This window comes from Taurulus bubalis (genome assembly GCF_910589615.1).
Source record: "Taurulus bubalis genome assembly, chromosome: 6".
NCBI classification, from domain to species: Eukaryota; Metazoa; Chordata; class Actinopteri; order Perciformes; family Cottidae; genus Taurulus; species Taurulus bubalis.
The window spans coordinates 5,610,890-5,627,187 of NC_136594.1; the positions used below are offsets into that span (position 1 = coordinate 5,610,890).

The following is a 16,298-nucleotide window of genomic DNA, read 5'->3' on the forward strand; positions in this document are numbered from 1 at the left end:
GTTAGCCTGTGAACGTTTGCACAGAGCCAATAAAAACACGTCTATATCAGTGGTGGATGATTCTCACACTCACACACACACACACACACACACACACACACACACATTCACTTTCTGTCGCTGATGTGTGTGTGTGCGTTTTGTTTGGGGGGGGGGGGACAATCAAATACTTGTTTGGCGCCATGACATCATCATCATCTTCTCCCAGCACATTCTAGACCTTAATTATGAGCATTTTCTTTTTTTTTTTCTTTTTTTTTTTCTTTTTTTTTTAAAGAGACTGATTTAGCTCAGTCCCCAGATGACCCATGTATCTTCATAACAGACATCCTGAGTTCTTCTATCTGCAGAACAGAGCTGCTGGGTGTTAAATGGTGGAGACTAAAAACACACAGAGAAAGGCTGACTACAGAGAAACACTGATAAAGAAGAATCCGTTAAAATAAGTATCGTTAGAATTAATGATGCTGTGAAGACAACATAAATAAATTAATGTGTGTCTTTGTATCTGAGCCAACGCAGACGAGGATTTTAACCTTGATAACTATAGATAAATAAGGTAAACATTAACTTCATATCTTGCGGTTTCTCAGCCTGCAACGGTTATAAATTACTCGAGAACAATAAGTATTAAAAAGATGAAGACGCCCATATTTTATCATTACAGTAAAACTGCGTGTACTTTGACCTCTTCTTGGTCACTAAATACTTTGGACCGAAAGACGTCGTTCAAGGATGATTTCATCAGCGGAGACAGGAAGGACATTTTGTTTTGTTTGAAGCTCCGACTTTTTGGGTTCAAACCTGAACAAAATGTAAACAAAAATGAAACAAAAAGTGACATCCAGTATTTTGTAGTGTGCAACCATCATCACCACAGCATTGAGGAAGTGCGCCCTCTAGTGGCACACGTGCTCCAGCACCTCAAGGTTCTCATTCAAATGCTGGCAAGATGAAATATAAATAAAATGTATTCAAATTAAATCAGCTTTTTTCTTTTCTTGATCTATTGTTGCCCTCAAAAGATGGTCGTCATAAAATACAAGAGAAAAAAAATCCAACAAACTCAAGAAGTTTTCATATTGTTCTTATAATTAAATTCAAGCAATTACAAAAAAAAAACAAAAAAAAAAACAAGAAAAAATGAGAAAATACTGTTTTAAATTTTTTTGGGGTTCACATGCACCGACGGTCAGAATAATTATAATACGAATACAAAATTGAAGGCAGTATTTTCTCATTTATTCTTGTTTTTTTTTTCTTTTCGTAATTGCTTGAATTTAATTATAAGAAAGCTCCAAAATTAAATTCAAGCAATTACAAAAAAAACAAAAACAAAAAAAACACAAGAATAAATGAGAAAATACTGTTTTACATTTGTTTCTTTTTTTTTTTTACATGCATGACGGTCAGAATAATTATAATACGAATAAAAAATTTAAAACAGTATTTTCTCATTTATTCTTGTGTTTTATTTTTTTTTTGAATTGCTTGAATTTAATTATAAGAAAGTTCCAAAATTAAATTCAAGCAATTACAAAAAAAACACAAGAATAAATGAGAAAATACTGTTTTAAGATTGTTTTTAGTTCACATGCATCGACGGTCAGAATAGTAATAATACAAATTAAAAATCAGATTTTCACAGCTTCACGGTCAAATTTAAGCAGAATAAATGTATTTTGCTTCAGGTTTCAGGTGCATTCTGCCGTCAAAGGAAACCACAGAATTCACAGTAAAATGATGTGCATGTGGCTGGCCGAGCGTTACTGTAGCTGAACACTAAAGTAATCCCTGTGCATAGCGGTCAGTTTACAAGGTAACGCTGAACAAAAGGAGTCTTACGCTCACGAACAGGACTCATGAGGCACCTGCACCTGCTTTTACAACACTGCAGGACTAATTAGTGCAAACATACGCTGGAAATAGCATTAAAGCACATACAACTCATTACATCATGAACTGTGTCTGGACTCACGCTTGTAGATCGTCCTCTATTTCACTTATTGCACAAAACATTTCTGCTGATGAGAATTAAAAAATTTAATTAAAAAAAAAGTTCAGATTTGATTCTGAACTGAAATAAAATACGCTATAAAAAAAAAAAAGAAGCTTTTTGTTGAAATCCGATGACAGTTCAGAGATAAGTTATCAAGCATTAAATTACATTTTCCATAAAGATATTTAAAGCAGTCGCCAGACTTCTGTGTATTGTAGTTTCATGTCTTCATGATGAAGACGAACTTTGACTTCACTCCAAAAGTAAGACAGTCTTTTGTTTCGTTTCTGTACATGAGACGCGAAACCCAACCATGACCGAGTTAAAAGTGCTGACTCGGCTTTAATTCGAGGGCGTTTGTTTGCAACAGTTGGGAATCGTCGGCGAAGTCCCTGACGGTTCACCCAAAAGCAAATGTGAGAAATGAGCACGTAAACCTCGGGTATTGTTGGCTCCCTGGCGTGTTCCTTCAACAGCAGATAGAAACATCCGTCGTCACATCCAGCTGATGGTGAAGTTCCGACTGAGGTTGAGACCGAGATCTGCAACGGTCAACACCTGCAGAGAGAAAACGCATGAAGAGCAAATAAAACACTCATCTAACTGCTACACGACTCATGTACTGAAGAAGAGGACTATAAGTCACGCTGTACTCAACTTTCCCCAAAGGCCTGCATTTAAGTATTTACTTTACTTGTAGTTTTCACCATTTTACTCTTTAATATACTTCTACTTCACTATATTTCAGTAATATTGCACTTTTTTACTCCTCTACATTTATTTCACAGCTATAACTTTTCAGATTGCCATTTTACAAAACAAAGTAGGTTATAAAATGAATAAATTAATCAAATAATGTTATATTTTAAAGCACTGACATGGAGCATTCTGCATAACGAGTACTTTACAATTTACTGGACTGTTCATTCAACATTAACATATTTAATGCTGGGCTTCTAACTTGTAACGGAGTGTTTTTACAGTCTGGTATCGCTACTTATACTTCAGTAAAGGATATTAATATTTAATAGACGCATTAAAAAGATGAAAGAAATAATGTTACAGCTAAACGACGACCGCTGAGGGCGGAAATCTGTCTGTTTGAAAAACTCTCAGATCAGTTCTTCATGAACGTTTATTACCCTGATCGTCTTTAATATACTTTTATCATGTAGTTCTGAGGGCTGAGGGTGTCCTGTACAGATTATAAAGCCTCTGAAGGAGAATTAGGATTTGTGATATTGGGCTGAATTAATAAAATTGACTTTATTTTAGAGGCTAAATCCAAGTGACTTCCCCGCCCTGAGCTCACCTGGTTGGCTCTGTAGGTGAACGTTGCATCCTGGGAGTTCACCAGCACTCTGCTCGGCTTCTGCTTCACCCCGTAGAAGGAGGCCGTCTCCACGGTGATGTACGTGGCCTCCACGTTGCTATGGAGCACCTGTGATGTCATCACGTTCTACGAAGTAAGCATAGGGAGCGGCGGCGGGTTAAAAAACGCGACATTAAAGATTATTATTATTATATTTTGGCTCATGCTGATCAACCCACAGATAATTATTCCCCTCGGCGTTTTAGCGCCTCTGAGTGTTGTTTCGGTTTTACGCCCCCACAACTTCACTTTTCTGGTTCACTTGCACAGCTCTCAGAAACAACAATAGAGAAAGAGATATTTCCTTCAGGAGTAGGTGGAAACCAAATCAGAGCTAAAAGCAGAGAGACCAGAGAAAGCGCTCAAATGTGCTTAAGTAAGCTTCTCTTCATCGACACACACACACACACAGAATCAAACCACTTCGGTGCGAGCACCTGAGCGACGTGGAAGACGATGTAGGCGTACAGGTCGCTCTCGTAGGCGTCGATGCTCTCCCCGTCGTCCCAGAACAGATCTCCACTGGCTGAGCCGTCGTCGGACAGAGCAGAGACCAGATGGAGAGGCTGACCGCTGCTCACCCACAGCGTCAGGTTGGGCGCCTGTAAACACACACACACACACACACACACACACACACACACACACACACACACACACACACACACACAGAGAGAGACACACACACACACACAGAGAGAGACACACACACACACACACACACACACAGAGAGACACACACACACACACACAGAAAGAGAGAGACACACACACACAGAGACACACACACACACACACACACACACACACACACAGAGACACAGAGAGAGAGAGACCCACACACACACACACACACACACACACACACACACACACACACACACACACACACACACACACACACACACAGAGAGAGACACACACACACACACACACACACACACACACACACACACACACACACACACACACACAGAGAGAGAGAGAGAGACACACACACACAGAGAGAGAGAGAGAGAGAGAGAGAGACACACACACACACACACAGAGAGACACACACAGAGAGAGAGAGACCCACACACACACACACACACACACACACACACACAGAGAGAGAGAGAGAGACACAGAGACACACACACAGAAAGAGAGAGACCCATACACACACACACACACACACACACACACACACAGAGAGAGAGAGAGAGACACACAGAGAGACACACACACACAGAGAGAGAGACACACAGAGAGACACACACACACACACACACACACACACACACACACACACACACACACACACACACAGAGAGAGAGACACACACAGAGAGACACACACACACACACAAAGAGACACACAGAGAGAGAGACACAGGCACACACACACAGACACACACACACACACACACACACACACACACACACACACACACACACACACAGAGAGAGAGAGAGACACACAGAGAGACACACACACACACAGAGAGAGACACACAGAGAGACACACACACACACACACACACACACACACAGAGAGAGAGAGACACACACAGAGAGACACACACACACACACACAAAGAGACACACAGAGAGAGAGAGAGACACAGGCACACACACACAGAGACACACACACACACACACACACACACACACAGAGACACACACACACACACAGAGACACACACACACACACAGAGACACACACACACACACACACACACACACACACACAGAGAGAGAGAGAGAGAGACGACTGTGACGTTACACACTTCTGATTGTAAGATCTGATCCTGTCATCCCTCAAATGAAGGGTTCTCAGGCTTAGCTTAAAGGGCCGGTTCACCCAAAGCTACCGTCTAGAAATGGTCCCAATTAAAACGCTTATTAGATGTTGGATGAGTACATCTGATATTATTCATGTCCATGGCATTTTAAGTGTTTGTGAAACTGAAGGAACATCGTACAGGCAGCAGCAGTTTCTGATGCAAAACTTCAGCTCATGAAACCAACACTACAACGTATGCCAGGTAGATAATCTGCCGACCTCTGGTGATGAATCACCAAGCCACCATGTAAATATGAGAAAAACTGATGCAAGCAGAGATCAACTCAAATCATCCCGGCTCACGTTCTGAAAAACAAGCTTCTCCCATTGTGCTCTCGCTTCTATGCATCGAAACCTCAAAAGAAGAGGAACTTTGTCTAAATCGGTCCAGTGTAACGGGGCTTTAAGGGCGAGGAGAATTTGTTTTAATCATTCAGAAACTAACAACAACGCTGTAACTTGACCCAACAGCTCTAGTTACCTGTGTTGGTGAAATCGAGCCCTCGCGCAGATGCAGGTTGATCTTATCTAGAGGTGCATGGAGCCGAAGGTCTTCACCCTTACTGAGCAGAGAGTCGCCCTGGAAAGTAGAGCATCCATTTTGTTCCTGACTCATGCAACACTGTGGATTCTCTGAAAGGTGCACAGTTACTATTTTTATTGGTCTTATTTGTGCAGGTTTAGAGGCTGCAAAAAATCCTTTTGTGAATTTGCGTACTGGGCTGAATGTCGAGAGGAGCGCTCACCGTGTAGAAGTCATACCACAGACCCTCTGGGAAGTACCCGTCCACATAGTCCACGCCCGGATCCAACACTGGTGTCACCAATAAACTCTTCCCCCACAAGAACTGTTTGTCAATCCCATATGTGCGAACATCTTTTGGGAACCTTCGGAGTGCAGACAGGACACTTACAGTCAGGCAACCCTCCTCCCAGACAAAATACAGGGTTCACACACACATTCTGACCAATGACTTTCCAGGACTTTAAACCAAATATTTTGTGAAATCTGGGCGTAAACATGAAAAAGTGAGAAAATGTAGTATTTAAACTAACAATGAGAATTCCAAAAGCATACAGTAAACCTTAAATGACACAAATGAATGAGACAATAGTTTGATTAAAAGAATAAACATTTATATAGACGCCTGTATGTATGCCTGCTTATATTTTGAGCCTCTTTCTTTTAAAAGCATATTAATTATTTCAAACTCAGCTTAAATGAACGTCATGAACACATTTACATGACTTTTCCAGGCCTGGAAATAACCATTTTCAAATCCCATTAACTCTTCCAGGTTTTCAATGACCGTGCAAACCCTGAAAATACAAAAATGGAATACTTACTCAAACATTAAGGGCCGTGCGACGGTGTGTCCGTGTGCATGCGCGTGATGGAAGAGGGTGTAGAGGACGGGGAAGAGGGAGTAGCGCAGCAGCAGCGCCTGCTTCATGGCGGTACGCGCCAGAGGGCTGAACGCCGTCGGGTCTTGAGACTGCAAATATAAATAATGAACAAATAAATGAAGGCCCGAAGGACAGACTTGGCTCCTGACTTTGGAGCAGCGGCATTAGGATCTGACCTGCATGCCGATGGAGTTGTGGTTGCGCGTGAAGGGATAGAAAGCTCCCAGCTGCGTCCAGCGGACACAGAGTTCCTCCTGCGGCTCCTCGCTGAAGCCGCAGATGTCGGCTCCCACCAGCGGGATGCCGAGGAGGTTAAAGGTCAAGATACCTGAAGGAGACAAGAGAGGAGGAGGGGGGGGGGGAAACATTGAGAAAGACAGACACTAAAATGATGGAGAAGCTTTATCAAAACATTAAAAAGGGAGAATTTTGGACACAGATGTAGGAAATCTAAATCTAAAACATTGTGCGGGTGTTGCCCTTCATCCTCTTTATAGAATAAGTACAGCGTAGGGTGTGCAGTGAAACATCTTTACAATCGCACAACCTTCTAATTAGAAGTTATACAACAATTTAAGTGTTGTAAAATACTATAAATATATAGTAGTTTGTATTTTTATAACAACATGGCAATGCTATGGTCATCACTTAAAGCTGCTTCGTTTTGGTCACTATTGCAAACATGTTTCCACTCCCAGAGAGAGGCGGAGCAACATGAAGTTCATTTGGAGGAATGCTTTTGTTCACCAACTTCTATGAATATATCTGGTGGTTCTTTAGCTTTAGTTTCTGCTTTCCTCACCAGGTAGTTGCTAACTCTGTCTGTCTGGCATTGGTAAGCAGTGAGCATACAGAACATTTATCAGAGCATTTATACAGATAATAGCTGCCTGCTGTCGCTGGAAATAAAGACCGAACCAAACAGCAAATGTGACTGATAAATTAATAAACAATACAAAGATTGTTTTGTTATTTTGTTGACATAAATGTAATAATTAGTTAATAATAAGCTAGACTGCCCCGTTAATGCAGCAGGCCTTTGCCTCCCTGTGTGCAGCGGAGAGCAAAACTGTTTCCTGACTGCAGCGAAAATGTTTTTTGAAAGATCAAACGCCAACGGATATGAATTATAGCAGAGTATTTCGTTAGTTAAAAACATGTTGTGGTTTTTGGAAATAATTCCATCCATCTTTTTTCAATCCATTTTGACCTTTGGACTTTGATAAAAGTAATATCCGCTCACTTAGATCTACAAAGTGTACAGTCTATTTGAGCTTTCGGTCTAAAGGAGCTTCATCAGAAGACATTAAGACGCTCTGGAGTTATTAGAAATGTTTGAATCACACGAGTCGGAAATCAACTGGAATCTAATTCCATCTTCAATCTACTTAATGTAGAATACCAATAATATTAGTGTAGCCTACTTTTTTTATCTGTAAACATGAAGAAATACCAGGTTTAAACAGAACGAATAGACATTAAAAAAAAGAAAAAAAACTGCACAGCATTCAAATATTTATTTCGTTTTTTACAGCCGTAAAATGTGAAACGCGTGTCACCTGCTATGGAAGTGTACAGGTCCTTCCACCGGCTGTGGTTGTCTCCCAGCCAGTGCCCAGAGTACATCCCCTGACTGGGGAAGGTGGAGCGAGAGATGACAAAGGGCCTCTTAGCCAGGATCCGCTTCAGAGCGCTGCACACAGAACAAGCAGAACATTTAAGGAAAGGACCAATGCAATAAAAAAAAATTAAAAAAAATAAAAAAAAGACGTTCAGCGTTCTATTTTTGTCGTTGTGCGTCTACGTGTGTCATCGGTCTCGACCTCGCAGACGCCTTCGCCTCCATAAGTCCATAGAGGCTGTGCATGTTGTAGTGAATGGACTGCTTCTGCTGTGCAGAGGCGCACACAGTCTTAGCTCTCAGCAAACCTCCGAGTATACCTAAAAACAAAAAAAAGGAGAACGACACAATTCAACATTTTGACGATCGCAGGTGACCGTGTCGGGTTCGTTGTGAGATTCGTGCTCGAGGTCTCCCACCGGGTGTATAAGGAGGGTGTTCAAGACTGTTGGACGGACATCCGTTGGTGGACCCGTCCAGGAAATTCGACGGCTCGTTCATGTCCTGAAAACAAACGGGACGGAGGTTTAGGGAGAGACGATGTCGCCGGAAGTGGAGAGAGTCACTTCTTCCTTTACTTACGATCCACAAGCCATCAAACGGCACCTTGTCGTGGAACCTCTGCAGGTTATCGTACCACCAGTCGTGTGTCACATCATTAGAGAAATCAGGATATGCCGTCAGCCCGGGCCACACCTGGAGGAGGAGATGGAGAGTAACGCACAAGCTTTCCTTTTTGACAGAACAGAGGGGCGTGTCGGACACCATTCCGGGGCCTCACCTTCCCAATGAGGGGTTTTCCTTCGGCATCTTTAATAAAAACGTCTCTCCTCAGCCCTTCGTCGTACGGCCAGTAGGAGCCCTCTGGCTGCACGCTGCTGATCCCCGGGTCCTGCGGGGTCCGAGACACAACCGTCACACGGGCGCTCAGAATCAGACGCACACACACGTTAAAAAAAGCAAACACAAACTGCCGTGTACCAGGATCATGACGTAGCGCTGGTCGTGAGCGTGCAGGTCCTTGACCAGAGCCGGCAGCGTGCCGAACTTCGTCGGGTCTAAAGTGAAGTCCAGGAATTGGTCCATGTAGTCGATGTCGTTCCACTGGACGTCCTGTGAACAAAGCAGCACACCAGGGTTTATTTTTAATACGGACACGCAAACAAACAAAACGGTCTGCTGGCTCAACCGTACCTGGGGTATGCCGTAATTCCTCAAGCTCTTGACAACCTCCCAGGTGGAATTGCTGGTGTCATAACCCCAGCGACAGAGATGGTAGCCTAAAGCCCAGTAGATGGGCATGGAGGGGTAGCCTATGAAAAGGTGAGTAAGGAGGAGAGTTCACATCCATACTTAACGCACATCTTTGTTTTTTTTATCTCTGAACACAAAAGCAAAAACAACGTCAACAAAAAGTTAATCATTCCCATGAAAGAGACAATAAATCGGACTTTAAGCAAACAGCGAAGTGCATGCAGCAGGACATGCACATTCAATATGCTAAAGGTCATGCAGCTACTGCGCAACACTCCCACGTCCCAGCGGACTCCTACTCACCGATGACTTCCACATACTGTGCAATCACGGACGCGGGATCAGGACCGAGGAAAACGTAAAAGTCCAGGATTCCACCAATGGTGCGCCAGGTGAGGGCCGGGGCGGGCTGGAGGACCACGTCTGAGGAAACAGAAAAAAACTGTTGAGTCAGCTACAATTAGGACAGCGAGGGCATCACTATGAAGCTAGAGAGCAAAGAAAGAAAGAAAGAAAGCACATGGGGGTATAAGGAGTCTAATAATCTAATGTATGATGAGTCTATGGAAATAGAACAAGAACAAACATCTTCTGATGACTTTCTGTTTCCATAAGGTTGCTTAATGTCTTAATACGAGCTGTTGCGACACAGTAAGAATCAGCCGGTAATGTGCATTGTTGCACGTAGTGAAGCCTGAAGAGGAAGCGTCGGGGCGACCAGCGGACTGACCCATCGCGTTGCTGTTCAGCAGGAAGAAGCCGTGTGCGTTGCCTCCGTCCTCCATCGCCAGGTAGAACGGATGAGCCCCGTACAGGTTGGTCTGCTCCTACACGGTGGAGACGGACACAATTATTACTGCATGACCTTATTTGACCAACGGGGGAACTGCACATTCAATCAAGCCACAATCCTCAGCAGCAAAAGTCCTGAAAATAACGCATTTTGAAACACACAGGTGTAAATGAAATAATTAACGACGGCTCGGTTCCATTTAGTGTCTCAGAAAGATATTTAGGTGAGCCAGCAACTTTACTTGCAGCTGCCCTAATGAAGTACTGCTGCATGCAGTATGCATTAAATTAGGACTTATACTTCATAACATGGCCCCTTGAACTCTGACACTGTTGCTCATATATCTGCAGCGCAAAGGATTGTGGGTCAGAAGAGACAGAAAAGCCAGCCGGCTTTTTATGCTGCAAAATGCATCCGGATGTAGTAGATTAGAACATCCTGGTATTTCTGGCATACTGCATTTTACGTAAAAAAAGTTTTTACACAACTTGTTTTTTTACATAGTATGCTATGTATTGGGACATAATCATTATTAATATTAGTATTATTCGTAAAGCACATTTCATACAGACTATGTAGCTCAAAGTGCTGTACATTTCAAATTAAATAAAAACAGAAAACCTTCTTTTTACAAACTAAATAAATGATAATAACTCACATTTTAAGTGTAATTTAAATAATTTTAACAGATAAATAAAGAAAAGTGTTTCGACACTAATATTATTAGCAACACCTGCACTTTTCCTTAAGTTATGCGCAAAACAATGACAAAATTTTTTTTTTAAAAACGTGAATTTCCATACCGTAGGAGGCACATCTCTGGCCCACATGGTGAGCGTGTTCCAGTGCAGGTCATGCAGGAAGGTGGAGCGGTGCTCACCCAGGCCGTAAATGAACTGGCTCTGCAGGGAGGTGGACATCTGGAGGAACTGATCGGCGTAGAAGAGAGGAGCCACTGTGGTGTTGAGACTGACAGGAAACCGTTGAAAGGAGAAGCAGGATTATGTTATATTTTCACAACTGAATGTGCTTTGAGAGAGTTTCTAGTCAACAGCACAAGTGCGACCGAAGCCTTTTCCAGTCAGACTCACAGCACGACTCCCGTGGAGCGCCTCTTCACGATGAGACCGAACGGACTCTTCGAGAGCTCCACGATGTAGTCTGGACTTTCCGCCTTCTCGGTGGCGGCGGGGACAGAGATCGGAACCTCGAACCTCGAACTGGAGGGGTCGGTAATCTAGAGGAGGAGACACGAGGGAAAAGTCTGTTCTCAATATATACAAAGTGGTAAAGGAAAACTATAATAACCAACAGTTTATGCATAGATCGTAGTGGCTTACAAATTTGATAAGATTTCTCTTCAATTTCTTTTCATGGTGGTAATGAGTTTTTGCATTCAATTGCACACGACAATATATACATTTTAGGCTCCTCCCATTATGCTACAGTGTAGCTGAGGAATGGAAAGAGTGTAGACATGCATGACATCCAGCAAAGGGCCGCAGGCCGGACTCGAACCCGGGTCTCTGGGCTAAGTTCTCTACCTCAGTTCAATTATTTATGGAGAGGAACATCACGTAGCTTTCTGACGCACATGATACGCATCAATAATGCTACTGCATGTAACATCTGTAAAAGCCCTGCACACCCATGATGAACACTGACGGGTGTTTTCACTCATTCTGGCTGAGTAGACGTCGGTCCTTTACATCAAAGTGGGAAAAGTGCTGCTGTAAATATTCAAAGTTAGAGGCGGTTGAGGTTCTGACACCTGAATACACCAGAGCCATTGTTTATGTCACCAGTGCTTTTCATACTATGACATGGGAATGTGTTGTTGTGAAACAGGCGCCGATCAAAAGGCGTTTGGTTTGTCCATTCTGGGCTTCTGTAGAAAAATGGCGGCGCAAAATAGAGGACACCAAAACATGTAAATATTACGATTTTATAATATATAATATATACCATTCTGCAAACAGACCTACATACTGGACCGTTAAATAAAAAAAGGGCACTGTCGTTAAAATGAAAAAAATGTATTGTTAATGTATAGATCCAAATGTATTCCTTAAATAAATAAAGTAAAATGTTTCAATACTTTTAAAACTGCATTTGTATTTTCCTTTTGGCCACTGAAAAATCATACACACTTGGTATATTGTGGACAAACAATATCCTATTAAATGTCCTGCAGACACAGAGCCACGTTCCCATAAATGAGAAATTCTGTTTCTGGCCACCCGATGAATTTAAGTCTTCACAATATTAATAGTCAGTCTGGTTTGGGATCAGTTTTGGTTCCTACCAGCTCCTTTAAAATATTACTGCTCAATGCTCCATGCTCAATGTCACAGAGCAAAGGGGAAGTGCAGAGTCAGCTGATACATGCTTGTGGGTTTAAGAGTGACCTTTGGTAATTAGGTGTGTTTATATTGATTCATGAATGAAATCAATATAAAAACATTGATTTAGTGCAGCTTTAACTTTTTAAAAAAATTGCCCAGGAAGCACATTCTCATGACTTTAAGCAAAGCTAAGCAGCTGCAGGGTCAGCAGTTCTTCACGATGGTATTGGAGCTTTTGTGCATGAAAAACTGGCTTATTATACAAAATATTCTAATACGCCTTTGATGAGAATTGTTTTATAAATGATCAGTATGATTACATGAACCTTCAATTCATGCTAGATCATTGATAATGCTACAAGTCCTCCCCACAGATATAAAAAGCAAAGCTCTTGATCATGAACAGAAACTGACTGAACGCTCGTGCGAGCGCCTCACTCACCCTCACGCGAAGCCGCGTGTCCGTCTCGTGACGTATCTCCACCTCCAGAGTGAGGACATCTGCTGGGTAGTAGGTCTTCACCTCCCTGACCAGCGTCCCTTTCTGTCCCAGCGCGGTGTCGTTCATCGACTCCAGCGAGTAGGAAGGGAAATCCCGAGGGTAGAAACACCAAGGGATGTCGTTTCTCCCCGACGGGCTGGAGGGAGAGGACGCGGGGACGAAGCAACAGCTCCTCGCCTCGCACAACTCTCGGGTCACCACCACGGCTCTCTCGGGGTAGCAGTCGAACCTCCACGCCTCGGGGATCAGAGCGCAGGCCGAGCGGCGGGAAGCGGCCGCGGTGTCGTTCAGTGCCGTCACCGCCGGAGAGTCTGGCGCTTGCGCGGGGGCCGGCGACGGGGGCTGGTGCGGCCGATTGTTGGACGGACGGTGCAGCCAGAACATGGTGCCCAGCAGCCAGCCTCCACAGAGGAGCAGCAGCAGGGTGCCGACCACCAGGAGGCCCGTGGTGATGGAGCATGGTGGCCTTCGTGGAAGCAAGGAGGCTTCCTCTGGATCCGGCAGCTTGAAACACAACAAGGGAATCATATGAGGAACGCATTCAGAGAAACGACCACGAGGACCCAGACCAGTCGCTTTATACTGTGACGGAGAAGAGGATTAGACAGGCAGCAATAACATGTGTTATAGACTAGAAACAGGAAAAAATAGGTGACACAAAGATATTTTAGAACAACTTAAGAGCTGATTATTGTCTTGATTAATCGACTAGTCGTTTGGTGTAAAGCAACAAATCCTCACAAGTGAGAAGGTGAAAGTAAAACATTACTAATCATTTCAGCTCTTGAGAGAATAAATACTAATCAAATGAATGCAATCGACAACAAATAATGAGATTAACACATCAAGATTCTAAAATATCCCAATTAATTTGCAGCATTTTAAGAAAGAGCGTGAATATTCTGCACATTATGATTTAAATTCACAGGAAGAGACTTTAAAAAGTGACTGCAGGAGGTAAATATAAACATATGAACTCACAATAACTTCTTCCTGCGCAGGACAAGGCTTTTCTGACAAAGCTGCGTCGGAAAACTGAACATCTTCGTGGTTCAGCCGCTTGTATGACACCATCCTGAGAGAGTGTTGGTCAAACTGAGCGACTGAACACATGAGAGAGAGAAAGAGGGAAAGTTCAGTTCAAGGAAAATCTCACTTCCTGATATTTGGAGCTGGTGGGAGGAGAAACATTTGATTTGACAGTTGATTTTGATGGTTTATTTTTAACCCTATAAACAGAGGAATAGGGACGATAATGCAATGGTGGAATGTAACTTACCAGTAGTACATTTATTTAAGTATGTACTTCAGTACAATTTTGTGGTACTTTTCTTAATTACATAACTTACTTTGCAGATTCAGATTAAAAATACAAAATATTATAAACAAATGGGTCATGACGGACTCTGGATTAAGATACAACTTTATTGATCCCTTGGTGGAAATCACAAGCCACCTGGCAGTATATATAATACGTAATTAGTGCATTGATAGTTATAATTCAGTAATATAATACATATTATGGGCCATTCGACAGAGTGAATAGTTTAACACTTGTACTTCAAGTAAAGTTTAATGCAAATACTATTTTTGATTGCAGGACTTTTACTTGCAACATATTGTACACGAAAGTATTAAATGTTGTACTTCAGTAAAAGTTATGAACACTTCTTCTACCACAGATATAAAGTAAACTCTGGGATTAAAGAAGAGCATTTATTTCGGGTCATGACAGTAAAAACACTTTAAGGACACATGAAGGTGAAAATAAAGCTACCATCGATGTGTCATAACACCGCGGGTTAAGTCCAAAGAGTTTTAATCATCATAACTGGATAATATTACCCTAATTTTACACGTGAGCACATATATTATTTGTTGCAGCGATACTTTAGAGCAAAACGTTACGTACGTAACGTGATATCTCATGCTACGTAACGTAAGATAACTTTAACTTTAGATTCTGCAAAGGACAGAACATGTAAATGTCAAAGTTCACCATGGAAACGTTTGACCGCTTAATTAAATGTACTGTTGGCTGACAAGACATTAGAGTTATGGGGAAACAATAACTAGTCGCCCGAGAGGTAGCCGTTGACGCTACGTTATTGGAGCAACGTTTTTAGCGTCAGGTAACTTTTAACAACAGAGTAACTTTAGCTAACACGAGCTAACGTGAGCTAACAATGGCGCGAACATCAACACCGCTTACCTAGATACCATGTCAGGCTTACAGACACAAAGAACACAGCATGCGGAGCAGATTTGTCCTTTAAATAAACGTATCGTTAGCTAAATAATCCGTAAAGTCGTTAACCTCAAACGTCTGCATAGTGTACGTCTGTTTATCTTCATGTCACGTTCAATGTACCTCGGAATCTAGGAAACTTCCGGTTAGAAGCTTCGTTTTCTGCTTCTTCTGGTTTTACGGCGGCTGTCATCCAGCTAATTGGTGCATTACCGCCACCGTCTGGTCCGGAGTGCAGCCTCAATACTTCTCCCATAATTATAATAATAAATAAATAATAATACAAGTAAATTAATACATGAATAAATACAATATACATTTAAGGGTTTAAATTAACCTATTAAAATAAACATGAACCTATATTGTATCGTCCATGTTTTACACTCTAAACCTATATACAATTTGAGTCTCTGAGAAGCACCCTTGTACCATATCCCTGCATTTCCATCATATCTAATAAAATAAAACCCTAACCCTTGTCTGGTGTTTCTTCATCATTTTCAGTGTTTTGTTTAGCGCACAATGGCCCAACCTTAACAACACCGTTTCCTTTCTCCTGTTCCAACTACCCTCCCTTTCTTCTCTCTTTCCCACCTTTTTCTTTGATTTTTTTTTACTTGGCCTCTGCTTTACTGATACTAATTTGCATATCTATGATTCCTTTATTTGCCATCCCATATCCCGCTACTGGTGTCTCAGATTTCTTAGCCCCATCCGTGTAAATCGGTGTATGATCCCTGTATTTCTCTTTCATTACATAATATTCAAACGCACTCCCCAAATCAACTTGATCTTTTTCGTTCCTTTTGACCTCTAACAAACACCAGCCCACACACATTCTCAGACCACCTGCGACATTCCCTTTGCCGGGAGAGAATCGTTGTGTCCCTGTAAATTACCCCAGTGGTTTTCCCCCCCAGTTGCTTTCT

General features: G+C 42.3%; 1 protein-coding gene across 1 annotated transcript; it reads right to left on the minus strand.

The window, feature by feature from the left end:
* Positions 1-1,211: 1,211 nt before the first annotated feature.
* gaa2 (alpha glucosidase 2) lies at positions 1,212-14,195 on the minus strand (the record flags this gene model as incomplete). The annotated part of the gene is made up of 20 exons (XM_079220098.1): positions 1,212-2,557; positions 3,312-3,458; positions 3,809-3,973; positions 5,681-5,779; positions 5,946-6,087; positions 6,547-6,695; positions 6,783-6,934; positions 8,166-8,299; positions 8,430-8,547; positions 8,647-8,731; positions 8,810-8,923; positions 9,009-9,119; positions 9,209-9,340; positions 9,422-9,540; positions 9,785-9,904; positions 10,212-10,308; positions 11,078-11,243; positions 11,366-11,511; positions 13,062-13,625; positions 14,103-14,195. The coding sequence occupies 20 exons, from the start codon at positions 14,193-14,195 to the stop codon at positions 2,495-2,497; spliced, it is 2,916 nt and encodes a 971-aa protein (XP_079076224.1). The 3' UTR covers positions 1,212-2,494.
* Between the last annotated feature and the right edge of the window lie 2,103 nt (positions 14,196-16,298).